Source organism: Fukomys damarensis, unplaced genomic scaffold (assembly GCF_012274545.1).
Source record: "Fukomys damarensis isolate Sample0158 unplaced genomic scaffold, DMR_v1.0_HiC HiC_scaffold_16, whole genome shotgun sequence".
NCBI classification, from domain to species: domain Eukaryota; kingdom Metazoa; phylum Chordata; class Mammalia; order Rodentia; family Bathyergidae; genus Fukomys; species Fukomys damarensis.
Genome location: NW_022900928.1, coordinates 96,736,864 through 96,757,775, shown reverse-complemented (window position 1 = coordinate 96,757,775; position 20,912 = coordinate 96,736,864). Strand labels below are relative to the sequence as shown.

General features: G+C 45.5%; 1 protein-coding gene across 5 annotated transcripts in view; it reads right to left on the bottom strand.

The window, feature by feature from the left end:
• Positions 1–20,912, bottom strand: part of Slc37a3 (solute carrier family 37 member 3) — a 54,940-nt gene that overhangs the window by 14,566 nt on the left and 19,462 nt on the right. For all 5 annotated transcript variants that reach the window (XM_010631669.1, XM_010631666.1, XM_010631665.1 and 2 more), the window contains exons 4-7: positions 10,854–10,946; positions 8,835–8,918; positions 6,686–6,831; positions 1,361–1,457 (exon numbers count right to left, since the gene is read on the bottom strand). In XM_010631669.1, the coding sequence (XP_010629971.1) occupies positions 1,361–1,457; positions 6,686–6,831; positions 8,835–8,918; positions 10,854–10,946 (420 nt within the window). The remainder of the gene's footprint in view (positions 1–1,360; positions 1,458–6,685; positions 6,832–8,834; positions 8,919–10,853; positions 10,947–20,912) is intronic.

Genomic DNA, 20,912 nt, shown 5'->3' with positions numbered 1-20,912 from the left:
GTCATTTAATTTTTATCATTCAGAGATTTTTTTTTTTTTTAGTACTGGAATCAAGCCCAGAGCTTTTGTTTTGAACTATATCCCCACCCTACCCTGCTTTTAAAATTTTACTCTAAGATAGGATCTTGCTAAGTTACTCAGGCTGCACTCAAATTTTTGATCCCCCTGCCTCAGCCTCAAAGTGCTAGATTACAGATGTGCACCAACATATCTGGGCAGAGACAGTTTCAGAAACCTACAGTGAATACGCACATGTACTTTGTCATGCTTCCTTTTCAAACAAACAGTGTAATTCAAGGCCGTGAGATTGTTCCAGTGCACTGATCTTGCTCAGTGGAGCATCCAAATTCTACTTTAGAGGCACAGCACCTTTTGAATGGATGAACCCAAGTTCAGCTATTCCCTGCTGGATTTTCAGTCTTTGGCTATTACTAGCAATGCTTGCACACACATCTCTCTGTACCTGTGCAATTAATTCCTGGAGTGGAGCTGCATGTTGATGTTGCTGGAACTTGGACAGTCACTGATTAACTCCTGAAGGGGCAGAATGTATTTTCAAACAGTGATGGCCAATTCTGTGCAGCCTTGTGAGCACAACAGGCAATCAGCAACCTGCTGGATTTTACTAATCTGACATGTGTAGTTTTTCTTACAGTGTAGTTATAATTAATTCATCTCCACCAAGTAAACCCTAATTCCTAGGGACAGATACTCATCCCTTTTAGACAATGCTACATTCTGCAACACCAAGGTACCAGAGATCGAACTCACGCCCTTGTGCTTACAAGGCAGGCCCTTGTGCTTTCGAGACAGGCACCGAAACCACTGAGCTATATCTCCAGCCCCTAAGCCCTTTACTTTCTATGTTGTTGTCTTTTGTCACTCATGAAAGTACAAGTTCAGTGATATCTAGGTTCACGAATGCTTTTGGTTCACAAACAAAAGTGTTTGGCAGAATTTTGTTTTTGTTTGCAATCTATAAATGGTGCCACTGGGTGACAAATCTACACTGGGTAACAAACACGACCATGGTCATCCTTCCTCCACAAACACTAAATGTGGCCATCTTTTCCAAAATCATGGAAGAAATTAAGTTCCTGAACCAAAGTGCTATTCTACTTTTTATCAATTAGTTCTGTATATTTCAACTCCTGTTAGTGTTTTTGTAATGAATAGCTTTATGTGTTTGAATTTATCAGAAGTTCTCTCACTTTTAATATAGCCTTCCCCTACTCGAACACAACTCTGCAGTTTCAAGAGAGTGCAGTATTACTTTGGAAAAAACTGCACATAATATATAAACACACACACACACACACACACACACACACACACACACAAGCTGAGAAAACGTACTCACCTCATAGCCATACTGCAGGACAGAAGAGGCAAGGCAAGCTCCCAAGATGTTGCCCACGGAGGCACAGGCACTCCAGAGACCGAAGATCACACCCCGGCTGTGAGTGGGCAGACAGAAAGCGAGCACATTAGAGGGGATTCTGTGCACAGGTCAAGCTTTAAAAAGTGCCAGAACAGTGAAGATTCTCGTGACAAAAAATATTCTTTTAAACATTTCCAATACTTCAAAGTGATAAAACATCAGCTCTCTTGTAAGAGTAAGAATTTATGATGTTAAAATTCAATTTGGTGTAATCCCAGCACTTGGGAGGCTAAGGCAGGAGGATCACTGAGTTCGAGACCAGCCTGGGCTACACACAGTGAGTTCCAGGTCAGTCTCAACTACGTAGTGAGACCCTGTCTCAAAAAACTTTAAAAAAAAAAAAAAATTCAATTTGGGAGCTAGGAATGGTAGTGCACATCTATAATCCCAGCACTCAGGAGGCTGAGGTGGGAGGATCATGAGTTTGAGGCCAGCCTAGGCTACATAGTGAGACTCTATCAAAAAGGAAAAAAAAAAAAAAAAAAAAAAAAAAAAAAAAAAAAAAAAAGGAAAATCAACACTGAATTCAACTGGGGAGCTCAGCAGCATAGGAAAGGTCCTGAGTTCCTGAGTTGGATCCCTGGGAGGGGGCACAAACTGGGAGAATATTTGCATATTACTTATCTAATAAAAGACTTGTACCCAAAACTCTATTAAAGAAAATAGACAATGCAACAAAATATCTATTGTTTGTTTTCTTCAGACAGGGTCTGGCTATATAGCTCAGGCTGGCCTTCAACTCATTAGGTATAGCCCAGGCAGGCCTGAATTTGTGGCAATCCTTTTGCCTCAGCCTTCCAAATGCTGGGATTACAGGCATGCACCACCATGGCTGGCTTAACAGTATATTAAAGAGCACTGTAAAAAGACTGTAGGTACTTCACAGGACAACGTATGATAAAAATAATTACATGATGCTAATAAGCAAAAGAAAACATGTTTAACATCATTAGACATGAGGGAAATAAACGCCAAGGGAAATAAACTCATCAAAATGAGATGTTATCACACCCCTACCAGAATGGCTAAAATCAAAGGCTGATTAGCAAGGATGTGGAGTGACTGCGTCTACACAATGCACGGGTCCCCAGAGCACTCACATACTCACTGCCCATGGCCTAGCCTCTCCACCTTCAGGTACAGTATTTATCCCAGAGACATAGGCACACCCGTCTACACAGGACTTACACACAAGTGCCGTCAGCTGTTCCACTCACTTCAATGAGCCCCAAACTGAAAACCACCCACACATTCATCACCAGGTTAACAGAGGTGCACACTGCTGAGGGACTTCAGAGAGCCTCCATGCGGAACAAAGGCTTTCACAAGAGAGGAGACTGCATAACGCCATTTCTATCAAATCTTGGAAATTCAAATTAAAGTGACAGAAAGCAAGCGAGTGTGAGTGGTGGGGGCAGAAGGAATTACCAAAGGGTGTTTCTTATCTGTGATGATGGCTTAGCAGGTGTGCACAGGCCGAATCCACCACACACACACACACACACACACACACACACGTGCAGCTTCCTGTGCACCTCAGTAAGGCCACGAGAGAAAACAGAAGGCATGAGGAGAGGAAGAGCCAGGTGGAAGGGACACTAGCTGTTCCCGTATCCCTAGAGAAACAACTGGCCCTGAACATAGGCAATGGGCAGCACAGTCAGTGTGAACAGATTCAAGAACGCTTCATTTGCTTTGTTTTGTTTTTTTTTGAGACTGTGTCACAATGTTGTTCAGGCTGGCCTTCAGCTCATGGCACTTCTGCCTCAGACTCTCAAGTGGTGGTGGCATTATAGGTATGTGCCAGCTTTTAAAGTTCAAATCTGTACTTCACTCCAATTGATACATACAACGCACTGTGTTAGGTCAACATGCTTTAGCTCTCTACACATTTTTCTAACCTCACTGAAGCAGACAGAACGTTAAGGTATGAACAGGGAGATGACACTACAGAGTAAGAAACAAAGTTGACAAGGTGTGACCTCTGCTACTGCCAGTCACCAGCCGACACTCGGTCTCTCCTGTCGCAGACCCCTCCTCAAAGGCTCCTCCTTTGCAATCCAGGCGAAGGGCCCAATGCCACGCAGATGCAGGCATGAGGACTGCCTCGTCTACGTTTGTTTTTAAAAGGAATCTCCAGGGACCAAGAGCAGCAATACGACTCAGCCTAAGTAACAGTCACGGAGGGGCAAGGTTTCTCACAGCTGATAATTTCTCTGGGCCCTCAGCGTTTTTTGTTTTTTTTTTAATCTGGAAAACAAATGAGTTAACCTGCATGGCCTTAGCTCATCTCCAGTTCTAAATCAGCCCAGTGCTGTGAAAACATTTAAGCCTGGCAAGGGGGCCACAGAGGCCAAGTCAGAGGGCAGGGCCTGAATAGAAATGGGATGCTCGAAGAGCGAGATTTCCAGTAACTGAGGCAGTGCCATCTCAGTGTCAGTGGACCTGCAGATCACTGCTGCAGTTCATGGGGAGCCATGGCTAATGTACTCACTTGTTACAAATGAGCTGACTTACTTTCCTGGGGGCCTGTGGTGGCTTTCTTGGCTTCTTTTTGCTTTGAGATTGAGTCATAAAAATAATGAAGTGGTCAGACTGCTGCTCCACTGATCTGAAGACTCAGTGTCAGCTGATTTAGAACAGCCTTCAATTCCCTCCAAATGACCCTCGTTAGGGCTGGGGATTTAGTTCAGTGGTTCCAGCGCCTGCCTTGCAAGCACAAGGACCCGAATTCAATCCCTGGTACCAAAAAACAAAACAAAACAAATGACCCTCATTAGAACTAATAAGTATCTATGAGTGACAGGACTGCAGTGAACTCAACATTAGTTTTCTTTGCCCATTTATATTTTGATTTATAATAAAATGGTACCCTCTTCACAATTTTGTCATAAATGAAAAAATTATTGTAAACATCTTTTTTTTTGTACCCGGGATCGAACTCAGGACCTTGTGCTTGCAAAGCAGATGGCGGAACCACTGAGCCAATTCCCTGGCCCTATTGTAAAAATCATAAACAACACTGCCCATGAGCAGGCTGTTCATCTACTCCAAAGGAAAACACAAATATCACAGGACAACGCTTCTGGGTCACCTACACACTGAGACCTAGCACCTAACCGGAGAGCTCTCGGACGATGCTTCTTCCAGCCCAAGAGGGGTCCCTCTCACCATGAAATGGGGAGCTGAAAAGCTGAGGAGCAGCAGGTACACACTGAGTACCAGGAGGGTGGAGAGCGTCTGTCACACACCGTGACCCCCACAGCAGAATGAACACAAGATAACAGAGCGCACAGGAGATAAATATGCATCTGATAATGCACAAATATTCATCCCGGAAAAATGGTATAAATCCTTTGGTTTTTTTTTTTTGGTACCAGTGATCAAACTCAGGACCTTGCACTTTCGAGGCAGGCGGCAGCACCACTGAGCTAAATCCCTGGCCTCGTTTTGTTTTGCTTTTGAGGCAGGGTCTTGCTATGCAGTTCAGGTTGTCCTCAAACTCCTGGTGATCCTGTTTCAGCCTCCTGAGTGTTGGGACTACAGGCGTGTGCCACCACACCTGGCTCATGAAAACAAATGAACAGTTTCTGAATTGGGAGTAACAATGCCAAGGAAGCAAGCCTTTCCTTAGCTCAAGTTATGTTCCAAGCTGCAAACGCTGCCTGACTCTTCTTCCCGGGAGGCTATGCTGTCAGCAGGCCACATCCTGTCCCATGGCCCACACCATACTCACAGAGTCAACAGTCCAAAGCCAAGCTAAGTGAGGCCTGGGGGAAACGTCCACTCTAACCACTAAGGGTGGCATTCAGGGGAATCTTGTCAGAGCCTTTGCTGAGACTGCAGACAAGTCACAGGGATCACTTCTGGCCTGTTTCCTTCTCTTTAACATGAGCTTGACCCATGGCAGGTCATGGGTGAACTGAGAGATAGGAAAAACTCTTCTCTTTTTTTGGGGGGGGGTTGGTTTTTTGAGACACGGTCTCACTAATGTAGTTGAGACTGACCGGGAACTCACTATGTAGCTCAGACTGGTCTTGAACTCATAGCAATCCTCCTGTCTCAGCCTCCTGAGTGCTGGGATTAAAGGCGTGCGCCACCACACCCGGCCAAACTCTTTTCTTAAATACTGTTACATATATTAGGTGCACAGGCTCGAGGTCATGAGTAGCTGCACATCTGCACATGACTACTGTTAAACCATAATGTTTAAATTGTCAATGTGGTTACAAGATGTGGTCTGGCTAGGTGTGGTGGCGCACACCTGTAATCTTAGCACTTGGGAGGCTGAGGCAGGGCCAGCCTGGACTACATAGGGAAACAAAACAAAAACATAATCAAAAACGGGCTGAGGATTTAGCTCAGTGTTGCTGCCACCTGCCTCGCAAGTGCAAGGTCCTGAGTTTGATCCCCGGTACCAAACAAACAAACTCACAAACAAAAATACATGTTTGGTAAGGGGATGTGATACTCAATAATGTGTTCTCTATGAGAGATACCATAAATTCTTGTGGTTATTGTGATATCTTTGCTTAATAATTTCTAGATAACCAAAAAGAAATTTTAGTCATGTATTTTATTATATAAACAAATGCAAACTTGTAGTGTTTTAATCTTTTTTTTTTTAACTTTTCAACACAGACTAATAATGAATATTTCCCAGATACACGTGAACTCTGCTGTAATTTTCTGGACTGTAATCTCCCAGGGGTTAAATTAGATCAGAGAATCAGAAAAAGACAGAAAAGACAAACTCAAAGGTAGACAAATGATAACACACTTAAAAAAAAAAAAAAAAGCAAGCCAGGTGTGGTGAAACACACCTATAATCCCAGCTCTCTGGGAAGGCTGAGGCAGGGGGATTGCAAATTTGAACCTAGTCTGGACAATTTAGTGAGGCCCTGACTCAAAATCAATGAAGAAATATTTAAAAGGGCTGAGGATGTAGCTCAGTGCAAAGACAATGGGTTCAATCCCAGCACCACAGAAAGAAAAGCAAGCAGCGTTCTGTCCATACTGCCTTAGTTCAGATTCACATCTGGAGGAGGCCCACTGTGTCCTATTGAGTGTGAGCAGTGGTGAGGTCCACACCATTTCCATTCTACTCTGCATGGCCCTCCTCTCCCCGACTACTTAGACTTTCTAGACACAGGGAGAATGTGGGCAGCATACACTGGCTCCAAGGCTGAGCAAATCAACACTGAAGTCTGTCACCAAACAAGGGAGGAGGAAGTGGCAGCATACCCAGCTTTGCCAAACCAGTTGCCCATCACAGCCACGACACAGGGCCAGCCTGTGGACTGCAGCAAGCCGTTCACGATCCACAGGCCACAGTAGAACCACTTGTTGTAGAAGTGCAGCCATTCTGTGAGTGTGCCGAAGACGAACACCTTTCAGAGAGGAAAGAAAAGGGACATGTGTCACGCCCAAGGATGCTTTCCAGATACATTCTGTCACTTAGCACCTCAGAGCTGGTGACCCCTTTTCCACTGCCTGGGCTCAGAACCAGCACTACAGAGGGGACCACCCTGTCACATTTCACTATGGCTAACAAGCTCAGGTCCCTACGTTTCCACCTCATGCTGCTCCCTCAGGCCTGTGTGGCAGAGGGGACAGCAACCTCCAGAGGGCACAGGGTGTGAGCACACTCAGGACAGCACCAGGCACAGGCTGGGAAGAGCTCTGGGTGAGGCTGCTGCTGGGCAGCAGCTGCTGGGTCTATCAGTGAAGCAGAACCTGTCCAGTTTCTCATCTACTGAATCCTTTAGTGGTTTCTAACAGGAACTGCCTTTCTCCAAGAAGTTGATTCTGGGGCTGCCTGGCATGGGCTACTGAATGGTACGTACAACACTGTCAAATTCCAGTTCTTAGGCATCTGGAGCAAGCAAGGCCCTAAGGACACAAGCTAGGGAACACACCACATTTAGCTGCGGAAACTCAGAAATTTCTACTGAAATGGTGAGTTTATGTACACAGCTGTATCTTTTATATTTTTGTACCGGGGATTGAACTCGGGTCCTTGCGCTTGCAAGGCAGGCGGCAGAACCACTGAGCTAAATCCCCAGCCCATGTATCTTTTAATATATATAAAAAAAAAGCCAACAAAGTTTGTATACAGGTTTTTTAAAAAGTATGTAAATCATGTGCCATTAAAAATACTTATTTGTAGGGCCAAGGATTTAGCTCAGTGGTTTAATCCCCAGTACCACACACACAAGAAAACTTATTTGTGTTTCAAATAAAACTGGTATAGGAAAGTCTTGAAAAAAAACTGTATAAATATGTATAGGTGAGCAGCTTACAAATAACCAAAGTGCTCTAATCCCTAAAGTTTCAAATAAGAATTTTTTTCTCAGGGCCGGGGATTTACTTCAGTGGTTCCGCCACCTGCCTCACAAGTGCAAGGACCAAGTTTAATCCTCCTCAGTACAAAAAAAAAAAAAAAAAAAAAAAAAAAAATTTTTTTCCCGAACAAAAAAGAAAAAAAAAAAAAAAAAAAAAAAAAAAAAAAGAATTTTTTTGCTCGAACTCAAATGACAGATACTGAGAACAATAATAAATTGGGATCTAATAAAACTTTACGGTCTCATCCATCAATAAGGTGATAAGGGCTGGGGATTTAGCTCAGTGGTGCCTCACCTGTCTTACAAGCACAAGGTCCTGAGTTCAATCTCAGGTACCAGGAAAAAAAAAAAAAGATACGGATACAAGTGATAGATGCTGCTGCTCAAAGCACCTATCCTGAAAGCCCCACACAGATGCTGCCACCCAGAAGGGGGGACACACACAATCACTTTGCAAACAAGGAAGCCAGGCACAGGAAAACAGCAGGCAGGAAACTGCAGATGGACCCCAGCTGCCTGATCCAGTGGCTCCGTGGTCTCCATCACCATGCAACCCACTCTCAGAGAAAACATGGTGGAAACTGAAATGGCCAGGCCCCGGAGCAGGCGGTCACTACAGGGAGCTCAGGACAGGGAACAGAGGACCCTCCCAGGTTGGCAGCTCAATGTGGCAGCAGGAGTCAGTGACTGGACAGAGAGGTGGAGTCAGGGAATGGAGAGGTAAATAATGGGCCACAAAGGCGGAAAGGGCATCACAAACACAGTCTCAAAGGAGTAGAGGGTAGGGTGGGTCAGGGGCTTGGCAAGAGGCACCATCCTGTGAGAGCAGAGGGGTGATGCAGAGTGAGAGATGGGAGGACATGGGCAGGCTGGGTTCAACACCAGGCAGCAGTGAGCACCACACAGTCTCACTGTAAAAAGGCCCCTTGGGGAAAGGCACACAGGGTCAGCACGCAGGAGGCGGATCTCACTGGGCCGTTCCACACACAGAGAAGTCAGGGGTACCTGGACCCTAAGATTACAAGAATTATAAAATCTTGACAACTCACCACTAATGCCGATGAGCACATGCCGAAAGATAGCACCCATCGTAAATTCAGCCGGTCCCCAATGATGCCACTGATGAACAGGCCCTGAAAAGAAGCCATTCCATTTTGTAGCTCTAACTCCTACAGCTGGGCACGATGGTGCACACCTGTAATCCTAGTATTCTGGAGGCTGAGGCAGGAGGATCACCACAAGTTGAAGCTCAGCCTGGGTTGGTTACAAAGTGAGTTTAAGGCCAGCCTGAACTACATAGTGAGACCTTGTTTCAAAAACAAACAAACAAAACCCCCAAAATAAATAAATTGTGGGCCAGGACCTGGCTCAGTGATTCTGCTGCTTGCCTCACAAGGGCAAGGGCCCCGAGTTCAATCCCCAGTACCAAAAAAAAAACCAAACCAATCATTCAATCAATTAATTGTACCCCAGGCCAAAGAGGTGACATGCATTGCAAAGCAAATGACATAATGACAATTGCAGGGACCACCTCGCATCAGCCCCCTGGGGTCCGGAAACTGCACGGATCCCCGTCACTACTCATGAATCTATGTGCCAGATGCCATGATGCTGGCAAATTCCAAATTTTTTAAAAAATCAGTTCCCTAACTGAAAATGAGTAAGAACCATTCTAATACAACTAAGCACCCAAGGGCAGGGGATGTGACTCAGCAGCACTGCACCTGCCTGGCAAGCATAAGGTTCTGAGTTCCATTCCTGGTACCAAAAAAAAAAGCACCCAAACATACTCATCTTGGAGAGATTAATTCTTCAACACCGGCCTGCTTCCCAAAGGATCTATCTGCACTGAGTCTAGATGTATCCCACACAGCCTGTGCTTTCAGATGTGACAGGCGGGACAGACGTTCCAGGCACACTCAGAGCCCATGTGATGTGACTCTCGGGGCTCAGGACACCATAGGCAGGGAGCTCAGGGAGACAGAAGTGACAATCAGAGAAGAAAGACACACGAGGCCTGTGCTTCCACTCACCTCCCACTGTGTGCAGCCCAGGGGCAGACAGAGACAGCAGACCTCAAGGGCAACACGCCTCAGGGTTCTTCTATAAAGCTACTAAATAAATATACGCCCTCACCTCAACACAAAAGACAGACAAACAAGCAAACAAATAAATAAATATCCTCATTCAAACCTAAGTGCAGATAGGACCAAGTGCTTCTGGTCACAGAATTCTTGTTTGTTTGTTTTTTGAGACAGGGTTCCCTATAGTGCTCAGGCTGGTCTTGAACACATTATGCAGCCCAGGCTGGCCTCAAACTCAGAGCAATCCTCTTGCCTCAGCCTCTCCAGAGCTGGGAGGACCAAGGACTTCTGATAAACTCTCTCAGTAGTGGAGAACAATGGATGAGAAAGATCCTCCTCATTAGATGCTTCCTCCTCCCCATCACTTTCTCAGCAGTGAGGCACAAGCATTTAAATAGATTCAATCTTCTACAGATGCCACTCAAACAGCCCTGTGCTACACATAATTAAGGGGAAAGAGAAAACCTCACCGTCCTTTCAGTTAAGGGAATCAGGTTATTCTCCACTGCTCCAGAAAGCAAACTGCCAGAAAGTTACAGAAGGAAATGCACCTGAACAGAAAGAACTACTCAGCCAGGTATGGCAGCGCACACCTGTAATCCCAGCACTTGGGAAGCTAAGGCAAGAGGATGATTTCAAGGCCCTCCTGGGCTACACAGTGGGTTCAAGGCCAGCCTAGACTACACAGCGATACCCTGTCTCAAAAAACTAAAAAACAAAGCAAAACAAAACAAAAAACTAATGGGGACGGCAGCTCAGTGGTAGAGCCCTTGCCTAGCATGAGGCCTTGGGATCGATCTCTGGCACCACCAAAACCCAAAACAAAACTCTGTGGAGGGAAAAAGGGAGGTAGGAATGGAAGAAAGGGTATAAAAATAATCGAGACATGTTAGGTACAGGTAGCAACTTCCCACAATAAATATAATCATCATGTACTGAAAACGTATAGCAATAAAAATAAACTTCTAGAATCCTCAAACTTACCACAGCATAGGAAAAGAGGAAAATGGTATCCAAAGTTCCAAGAAAAAGTGTGGCTTCCTCTGTACTGGGAAACAACTGGTTGCTGCTCCAGGTCTGCAAGAACAGGACAAGACAAGAGCAGGTCACTTCGGGGGCCCTGCACCCACCTGGCCCCTGAGCCCACAGTGGCAATCCCAGGGGCACCAGGCCACCCTGGGGAAAGAGCACATGCATGATTGCAGTGGGGCCCAAGGCCCAAAGCCCAGTATGCAGCACTGGTGAGGACTGGCTTTTACTGTAGGCACAGGCTTTTCTTCTCAAGCAAAACACTCTGTCCCCAGCACCACCAAGAAAAAGCAATCAATCAAAACACTTACATGCTAATGACTCTTACAAGAACAAGGGCCCACGTTAGATCCCCGGTATAAAAAAAAAACAAAACCAAAAACTACTAATGAGTAGGTTAACTAAATGAGAAAACTAGGCAGTAAGCATAAAAGAACACATTTCAAAGAAATAAATTCTGATTATAACCTCTGCATTCAGGAGGTTTTAAAGATTCAATAAATCAGAAATCGCTCAACCCAAGAAAAGACATATTTCACAGTACTCCTTTTTCTCCCCTAGTACAGGAGATTGAAGCCAGGGCATTCACAATGATCTACTACACCCTTAGCCCTTTCGGTTTTCTTCGGCCTTTTTGAGGCAGGGTCTCAGTATGTAATTCAGGCTGGCCTTAAACTCACTGTGCAGCCCAGGCTGGCCTCGAATTCACAGCGATCCACCTGCCACAGCCTCCCAAATGCTGGTGTTACAGGCATTTGCCACCATGCCCAGACAGGAATGGACAGAATTTTTTTTTTTTTTTTTCTTCAATACTGGGGATGGAACTCAGGACCTTGTGCTTGTTTGCAAGGCACGTACAGTGCCACTGAGCTAAATCCCCAGCCTGGGTATTGACAGATTTTAGACAGCTCTCTTCTGCTTTGCTGCCAGGATTCTGCTGAAATACACTGTCTACTAAACCAAACCAAAAACAAACAAACAAAAAAATCAAATAGGACTAACAAAAAGATTCAGAAAATAGGATAATAGAAAAGTATATTTTATTAACATAGCCCCAGTCCGGATGATTGTACCAGCAGCCTAGAAAAATTTTAGTACACAATCCTAGGCATGGTGGCACACGCCTGTAATCCCAGCACTGGGGAGGCTGAGGCAGAAGCATCCCTGCAAATTCAAGGCCAGCATGGGCTACACAGTGGGTTTAAGGCCAGCCTGGACGCAACAGGGAGACCCTGTCTCAATACATCAAAGCACAAACAAAAAGAAGAAAAGTTCTAGTATACACAGTGAATCACCCAATGAAAGTCAATTATACAACTGAACACACTGCACTCAATCTGCTAACTGCGCCCACCCAGTCCGGGTCATGAATCATTACGGTGTGAACAGTCAGCCTGCGCGGCTGGAGGGTTTTCCTGGGGTGGGTCAGGACTCACCTAAGTGACACTCACTGGATACGTGAGCTTCCTGTGCACGTACTGAAGGTCTGTGTGGTTTCCTACTGAGCAAAGCTTTTAACAGCAGAGGGCTCTGCATCGGGTGGGGGTGCTAACTCCAGAGAGCTACCTGAGAGCTCATGGGGGGGGTGACGACGCCCTGCGACTGTGGGATTTTTCTGGGCCATGGGGAGCACTACAGGTTTCTGCACCAGTTGCCCAGTCAGGGTAGCCATCAACATTGAGATGACACCTGCTAGACCCCTGAAATCCTACTTCTTCACCTGGAGGTAAATCCATGTTCTTTTGCACTATTCTCATGGAAAAACTAAATATATTTTTATTATAATTTGAAGGCAAGTTCTCAAATATTAGATCCATCATTGCCTTGTTTTTGTTTTTTTTTTTTATTTTGGCACCAAGGATTAAAAACTCAGGACCTTGCACTTGCAAAGCAGGAGGCGGAACCACTGAGCTAAATCCCTGGCCCTACCATTGCCTCTTTTATTACCTAAGAACATAAATTTTGCTATGTTCATTTACTATTTTCAGTGTTTGTCCATGTCAGTGAGCTCCAGTATTAATCCTCAAGGTATAGAGACTGTGTCTACTTGAAACACCCAATACACCCTAAGTGTGGGGTAAACCTAGAATCCCAGCATTCAGGAGGCTGAGGCAAGAGAGTCACCGTGAGTTCAAGGCCAGCCTGGGCTACATAGCAAGACTCAGTTTCAGAAACTCCAAAAAACACCTAATAGAGTTAGGCATGAACGTGAAAGATATAATGAGTACTTTTTGAGGATGCTCTTTAAGGCACTTGAGAAATGCTGAGGGGCCAGGGATTTAGCTCCGTGTTCGATCCCCGGTACCAAAAAAGAAAAAAAAAGAAACACTGAACCACACATATAAACAAAGTATTTGTTAGTTTAGATTGGCATTACTGTAGTTCTGGCTCTGAGTCCTTTCCACTTTGGATGAGATTGGCCTCAAAAGCAAGCTCACCAGAGACAGTTACAGATGCTAAGCCCAGGCTGGACGAGAGGCACACACCTTCCTAACTAGTCTACTTCTGGTAGCAAGCCTCAGAAAGGAAAAATCTGGGTGGGAGGATGAAGTGAGCCCAGCCCTCCACAAGGGTGGGTGTGCAAAATAACGTCAAGCTCAGCCAGGCATGGTGGCACACATCTGTGACCAGCACTCTAGGAGGCTGAGGCAGGAAGACCATAAGGTTTGAGACCAGCCTGGGCAAATGAGTGACTTAGCGAGACCCTGTCTCAAAAGAAAAGGGAGGTTGGGTCAGGGATGCATCTCAGAAGCACACTGCCTGACAAGTGCGAGGCCTGAGTTTGATTCCCAGTACCAGAAGAAAAAGAAAAGAAAAGAGAAGAAAAGAAGAGAAAAGAAAAGAAAGAAAAACAAAGGAAAAGAGAAAGAAAAGCAAAGGAAAAGAAAAAGAGAAGAGAAGAGAGGTAGCTCAGTGCAAAAACCTAGAGCTCAATACTCAGTACTATTAAAAAAAAAAAAGGCTAGGGATTTAGCTCAGTGGTGCTACTGCCTGCCTCAAAAGCACAAGGTCGGAGTTTGATCCACAGTACCAAAAAAACAGGTCAAAAGAAAAAGAAACACAAAGCTCCTTGGGATAGCTCAGGACTTGACTTCACACAACCTGTCAATCCAAACTACTTAACCTGAAGTACTGAAAAAAGAGAACAGTGAAACCTCTTTTAACAGCAATTAGAGCAAGCAAATTAAAAAGTCTTAAGCAGAAAAATCAACGTCTGGCCCCAAAGGCCAGCAATGTGAACAGTTCCTACAGGAGAGTCCCACGACGGCTGGAGCCAGCTCCCCGTGCACAGCCCTGCTCCCGGGGGTCCCTGGCTCCAAGGAGGGTTCCTACCTTTCCCTGGTCCCAGCAGCTCAACCTCCTACCCAACAGTGTGGGAGCCTGGACTCTAGGCACAGACAGGCAGAAGGATCTATACCGCCAGCCCCAGTAAAATCTCTATCGAGCCTCCCAGGGACCAACACTTCCCAGGTGTTGTCACAGCTTGAGCTGGATAAACTAAAGACATCCTGGGAGAGGCCCATGGGAAGTTCGGACTTGGTTTCCTGCGGCTTCACACCATTTGCTGGGTGTCTTTGTGTCCTTTTGCTGTAATAAATCACAGTGGTGAGCTACATATTGAGCCTGCGGTTCTTTCTCCTAAGCCACCAACCCTGAGGGTGGTCCTCACCCCACCCCAGGTACCTAAGAAACAGGCCACCTTAGGAGCAGGGCCAGCAACTCAGGGCCTAAATGAAAGCTAGCTTCTCTTCTCTTTATTTTTAATAAAATTTATTTTATTTTATCCCACCCCCATCCTCCCCCTCCCCCTAAGCTTTGTTTCCACTTTCCCTTGTTTTGAAAGCCAGCTTTTCTGTGCATTGGTCGGGCTGCACCTGAATGCCACACTTAGTGCTCATGCCGTGGAGCTACAGCAGAAGGAGCCAGCAGCACCCAGACATGGGACAGCGTCCCTCACACAGCTCACAGGTGCTCTCCCTAGCGGCAGTAAAGCGGAAGCTGGGAGGCTATCTCTAACAGTGACAAAATACTGGTGATAAGCTGAGGCTGCATGACCTCTCCAGGGCCACTTCCACAAGGACAGGCGCTCTCTGGTTTTTTTGTTATGGTGGTGCTTGTTTTGGTGTTTTTCTGTTTTTTCAGCTTCTAGGCTTTTGTGTTCTTCACGTCTTCAGTGCTTAGGAGAGTGTGCATGCAAGACAGTGCCCAATAACTACTGACTGAATACCTTATTTATTATCGAGGGATATTTGTACAACCTTCAAACCTCTGTCAACTTCAAATGAGCCCAAATAGGAGAAATAATTTTTGAGAAATAAAGCATCCCAATACTTTTTTCCCCTTTCAAAAGGCCACTTTACTGATGGAGATGAACTGAATGGAGTTCTCTACAGCCCTCCTCTCACTCCATCAGCGGCTTCACTGGGCTTCTGAGGCCGGTATGGCCTGTTGCCAGCCAGGCCTGGATAGTTCAGCCAGCTCCACTGCCCGCTGCAAGTCAGGCGGCCACATAAAAACACATCACAGCTGGGCCGGGGATTTAGCTCAGTGGTTCCACGGCCTGCCTTGAAAGCAAAAGGTCCTGAGTTCAATCCCCAGTACCAAAACCAAAACAAAAACAAAAAACAAAAAATCCCCACATCAACAAAAAAACCCCACATCAACAAAAAAACCCCACATCAACAAAAAAACCCCACATCACAGCTACTGACAATTCGTGGATGCATATCTGAAACCCCCTGATGATTTCTGCATTTTTAAAAAATACTGTACAAAATATGTGAACTAAGGAAAGCTTAGCTGTACTGTGCCATCTGCAGGACGTCCTTTTAAAATTACTGTCCCCGGGGCCAGAGATTTAGCTCAGTGGTTCTGCTGCCTGCCTTGCAAGCGCAAGGCCCCAAGTTTAATACCTAGTACAAAAAAAAAAAAAAAATTACTGTTCCCCCAAACATCACTGCTTATTGCACCTAACTGCCAGTCCTTGGACCACACCACCGTGAGGATGGGGCCACAGCACCTGTGTTGGTCTCCTGGTCCACCTTTACAGCCAGGTACCATCAGTACCTGACGAGGCTTTCTCAGTGAAAATATTCTCTTCTCCATTTCCTCCTCCTCAGACACTCCTAGTCTCCTCCTTGTATCTCCCTCCAGCTGTCTTCCAGTGTCTGTGAGCTGCGTTTTTCCCTCCTGCCTCTTCTCCAGCTTGACCATTATCTGTTCCAACAGGGCAGACACAGCATCCATGCTCTCAGGCCCTGCTTTGGGGCCTGGAGCTCCCACCGGCTCTGCTTCTTCAAGTATGCCAGTGAGTCAGTCTCTCCCCAGACCAGCAGACCTCAGCCAGGCTGATCTGGGAGGCTCTCAAGCACTTCTCCACACGGCTCTGGTCAGTGGTGCAGGCATCATCTTGTAAGATCTTTTGGTGAAGGGCTGGACAGGACAGGGACACCCAGAATGCCTCACTGAATATGAGGCTGTCAGAGGCTTCTAGGACCCAGGTCCAAAACAGGAAGGTGGTGCTTTCAGAGGAGGGAAGGTCAGCCACATGGATATTCACTTTCTGTTCTTCTTATAGTAACAGAGCAGAAAGCTTAGGCAGCTAAATAACTAATATTGCAAACTGCTTATTTTTCTGGTCATACTTCAGAGCATCTTGAAGCTAAGTGGCACCCACAACTGCTGATTCGTCACTGTCAAATCCAGCTGCTTCTGGAGCATCCAGTCTCAGCAGAGAAGCCTCGTGCACACCACTGTCCCTAGCCACAGACTCATCAGACACTGTAGCCAAGACACAGGCCACTTTCAGGGTTTTCTCCATCTGCTTCCGTGCCATCTCCGGCGGCTCTACCTCCTGAGTTCACTTTCAGGGGCTGATGAGGCACATCTCCTTCAGCAGTACCTCCTTCTCTTTTATTTATTTATTTATGTTTTCAGGGGCTTTTGGAGACAGGGTCTCACTATGTAGTTGAGACTGACCTGGAACTCACTATGTAGCCCAGGCTGATCTCAAACTCACAGCGATCCTCCTGCCTCAGCCTCCCGAGTGTTGGGATTACAGACACATGCCACCACGCCTGGCTCAGCAGCTCCTTCTCGTTAATGAGGATCACCTGGTCCCTCTCTGAGTCTAGCATCCCAGGCCTGGCCTCACTGTCCAGCTTGGTTGGCAATCTTCAAGTTGGTAATCTTCTTTTAGCTTCTTTGCATTGAAGTTGCAATCTGACCTTCCCTGCCAATGATTGTTGCTGCTGGTACTGAAAGTCCCAAGACTGTCTGTCTGGGAGCTCACATCCAGACAGGGGAAAGCGCCAGGCGTAGTGGTGCACGCCTGTAATCCAAGCACTTGGGAGGCTGAGGCAGGAGGATCGCTGTGAGTTCCAGGTCAGTCTCAACTACATAGTGAGACCCTGTCTCAAAAACCAACAAAAGAAAACAAAAAAGATCCAGACAGGGGAAAGCTTGAGCTCCCCAAAGAGCTGCTGCTGGACCAACGAGGCCCTCTGTTGGTACGGTAGCCTTACCTTCAGCAAGGTAAGGTTCTTAAAAAGGTCTTGTTTTTCTTTTTCTCTACAGGTGATGGCCTTCTTGTAGCCTGAGCTTTATCCAGTTTGTAGCTGCCTTGGACATCACACATTTTCTTATCTATTTTCTTCGGGTCTGAAAGCCACATTCCTTGAACTGGATGGAGCTCATGCTGGTGAGCCCTCCCTCTTCAGCTTACTGACCCTGGATTTTGCAGTGGCCATTTCAGCTTTCAGAATCTCGGGGTCATACTTAGAGCTGCAGGATGCGCCAGAGACCAAGCTGACCTGGAAGCCCAGATGGTGTGCAGCCACTGGTACTCCTGCTGCACAAACTCCAGGTGCTACGGCTCCACCTTGTAGACATCCTTCAAGGGATTCAGAGCCTCCTGGGCCACTATCAGGTCGTCCTTGAGCATGTGCTCCTGCTCCAACTGCCACTACACCCTTGGGTCCTCAATCTGTGTTGTTTTGGTGTTGTGGTCTATGAAGTAATCTCCAACTCCTTCTCATCCTAGTGGCAACTCATCACTAATGCAGTCAGCAAAGGCGAATGGTTTAGCGTACTGTCCCACAGGTTAACCCAGCTTAGTGCGTTTTTTGGTCTACGTAGTAGACCTTGCCATCCAAGTGGTAAGCCTCCTCCCAACCCTCCAACCAGGGCAGCTCTGGCCGGGACATCTTTCTGTGCATGGCCGGTGCTTCCCCCATGCAGTTCACGGCTGCCACAGGGCTCAACAGCTCTGGCCAGCTGCCTCTGATCCAGGGGGCTGCCCAGGCACATAAGTAGAGAGCTGGCGCACATGGATTGGAGTGGGGGCTGGCCAGGGTAGCACCGCTGTCTGTGTGGCCCAGTGGCCCTGGCATTGTCTTCTCTTCCAGCCTGAGGCAGCAAGGTGTGGGCCCAGGTACCAAACATCTAAATAATAATAATAATAATAAGATATCTACACTTCCATATAAAACTGTAACTTAAGAAATGTGGAAAAGATTGAATGGGATGAGGGCAAGGGATTCGGCTCAGTGGTTCTGCTGCCTGCCTCGCAAGCACAAGAACCCAAGTTCAATACCAAGTACCAAAAATTAAAAATAAAAAAATAAAAAGACTGAATGGGATAAATTTGTGTATTGAGAGAAGGCACTGCAGGGACAGTATCCTTGTCCCAAACTGCATCAAGACTTTACCCGGACAATAATGAATATAAGGAACCAGGACACATATTTCCTAATTTTAAGAAATGAAGTGATTAGAGAAATATTTAAATACTGAAATCCTATAATCTTGTACAGTATACAAGAGTTTAAAGAAGGGAAATTATCAGAAGCTGGGAAAAGTTTGATAGAAAAAGTGGCTTTTTATTTCATCCACAAAGGCAATATTTAAATAAGCAAAAGATAAAAGTTCTTGAAAGACAAATAAGTGGACATGGTGCCACAGGCCTATAATTCCAGCACTCTGGGAGGCTGAAGCAAGAGGACTGCAAATTTGAGCTCAGCCTAGGCAATTTAGAGACTTAGCAATACCCTGTTTCAAAACAAAATTTTAGCTGGGCACTGTGGCCACACTTGTAATCCCAGTACTCGGGAGGCTGAGGCAGGAGGATTGCCATGAGCTCAAGGCCAGCCTGGGCTACACAGTGAGTTCAAGGCCAGTCTGAACTACAAAGCAAGACCCTGTCTCAATCAATCAATCAATCAATCAATCGATCAAATTTAAAAAGATCTGGGGATGTAGCTCAGGGCAAAAGCCCTGGGTTCAGTCTCCAATGTGATAAAAAAAAATAATAGGGTTGGGGATTTAGCTCAGTGGTTCTGCTGCTGTGTTGCAAGCACAAGGACCCAAGTTCGATCCCCAGTACCCCCCACAAAAAAAAGAAAAAGAAAAAATTTCCCCAGCCCTGTATGCTAGATATTCTTGTCTTGGGCATATAGGAAAAGGAAATTGACATCTATGCTAACCTCTCTGATGAAAAGACTTTTGTGTTTTCAGTCCCTTTGGCAGAAATAAATAGAAAAATTAGGAAGTTTGTTTTTTAATTTTTTTTTTTCTGGAACCTGGGATAGAACTCGGGTCCTTGCACTTGCGAAGCAGGCACCAGAATCACTGAGCTAAATCCCTGGCCCAATAAATAGAAAAATTATTGTTCCAATTTTAGTGTATGTGCTGCCAAAGTGAGCACTAAACAGAAAAATTATCAATCAAAGACATTCTATGATCCTTGTCTGAAGAATCTGCTGAAACTTCTTCAGGATTACATCAGCAAATTCTCAAAGTTATAGACTCTCAGGAGTATTCTGACTGCATCAAGAGGCATTGATTATTTTTATTTATCATTAGTCTGTGTCACAGTTTGGAAGCAAAGCTGTATGCTCAGGCTGTTCTGGGGTTTCCTTGTTTACCAAGGTATATCGTCAGTGTTTCGTGCTGGGATATAAGTAAGGGTATTTAAAAAACCAAACAGATAGTTGCTTGGTGCTTCCTTTTGGCCTGCCTTTAAAAGGAGCTGTTTCTGTGAAATAAATGGGACCTTTTGTCTCCACACTATTGAGTGTGGTGTCTTTTCTCAATCCTCACTCCCCAACTCAGGTAAATTCGTGTTGTGACGGCTGGACTGCCACAAGTGGCGCCCAATGTGGGGCCTGAGTATTGAGGGATCCAGTGAAGGACACCGCAGAGAAGCAGGAGGCCTCAACAAAAAGGAACATGATGGAGCTCGATGGCTACCAGAAAGGCTGATTCGTCATGTGGATACTCCTGCTGATGTCAGTTCCTGCAAGATGTGATGACAGTCCTCAAGGACATTGGACTTATATGCCAGATCCTCTCCTTGCACATCCTGTCTCATCTGATTCACATGAAGTGCCAGTACTGGTGAATAATACAAATATACTTGGTTATTTATAAAGTAGTGTTTCTATGTTATAAAGAAAATGAGACTGATACATTGAGAAGTTTTTCTGGGACAAAAAAGACATTCCTCGATTGACCTTTAACCAACACCACATCAAAGAGTTCATCTGCTGGTCTTAGCCTTTCTGCTGGACTTTGGTGGAAAGATTCAAGTTTTCCCCAAACCAACATTTGAAAACTTGCTGCTGCATTGGGAGAAATATGTTTATGGTCAGATGTTAAAGTTACTAGCCTTAGTTTCAATATTGTTGGCATAGGGTCCTCTAATATAATGTCTTGTGTTAATGCTCCTTATATGTTATTAGTAAAAAGTATTGAGATTGTAAATGAAACTGATAATGAATATGACAACAGCTGTTTTAATTGTAAATTGACCAATTGTATATTCTCAGAGATGATGACTTCCTTTCATTCTGTGATAGTTTTGAGAAAACCTCCTTTTGTAATGATGCCTGTAAAAATTAATGAGTCCTGGTATGAAGATCAAGGTTTACAAATATTGATAGAGGTAGAGAAAGCTATATGTCAAACCTTTACAATCCATGGTATAACCCTTGCAGATAGCTGGTAGTCAAAGAC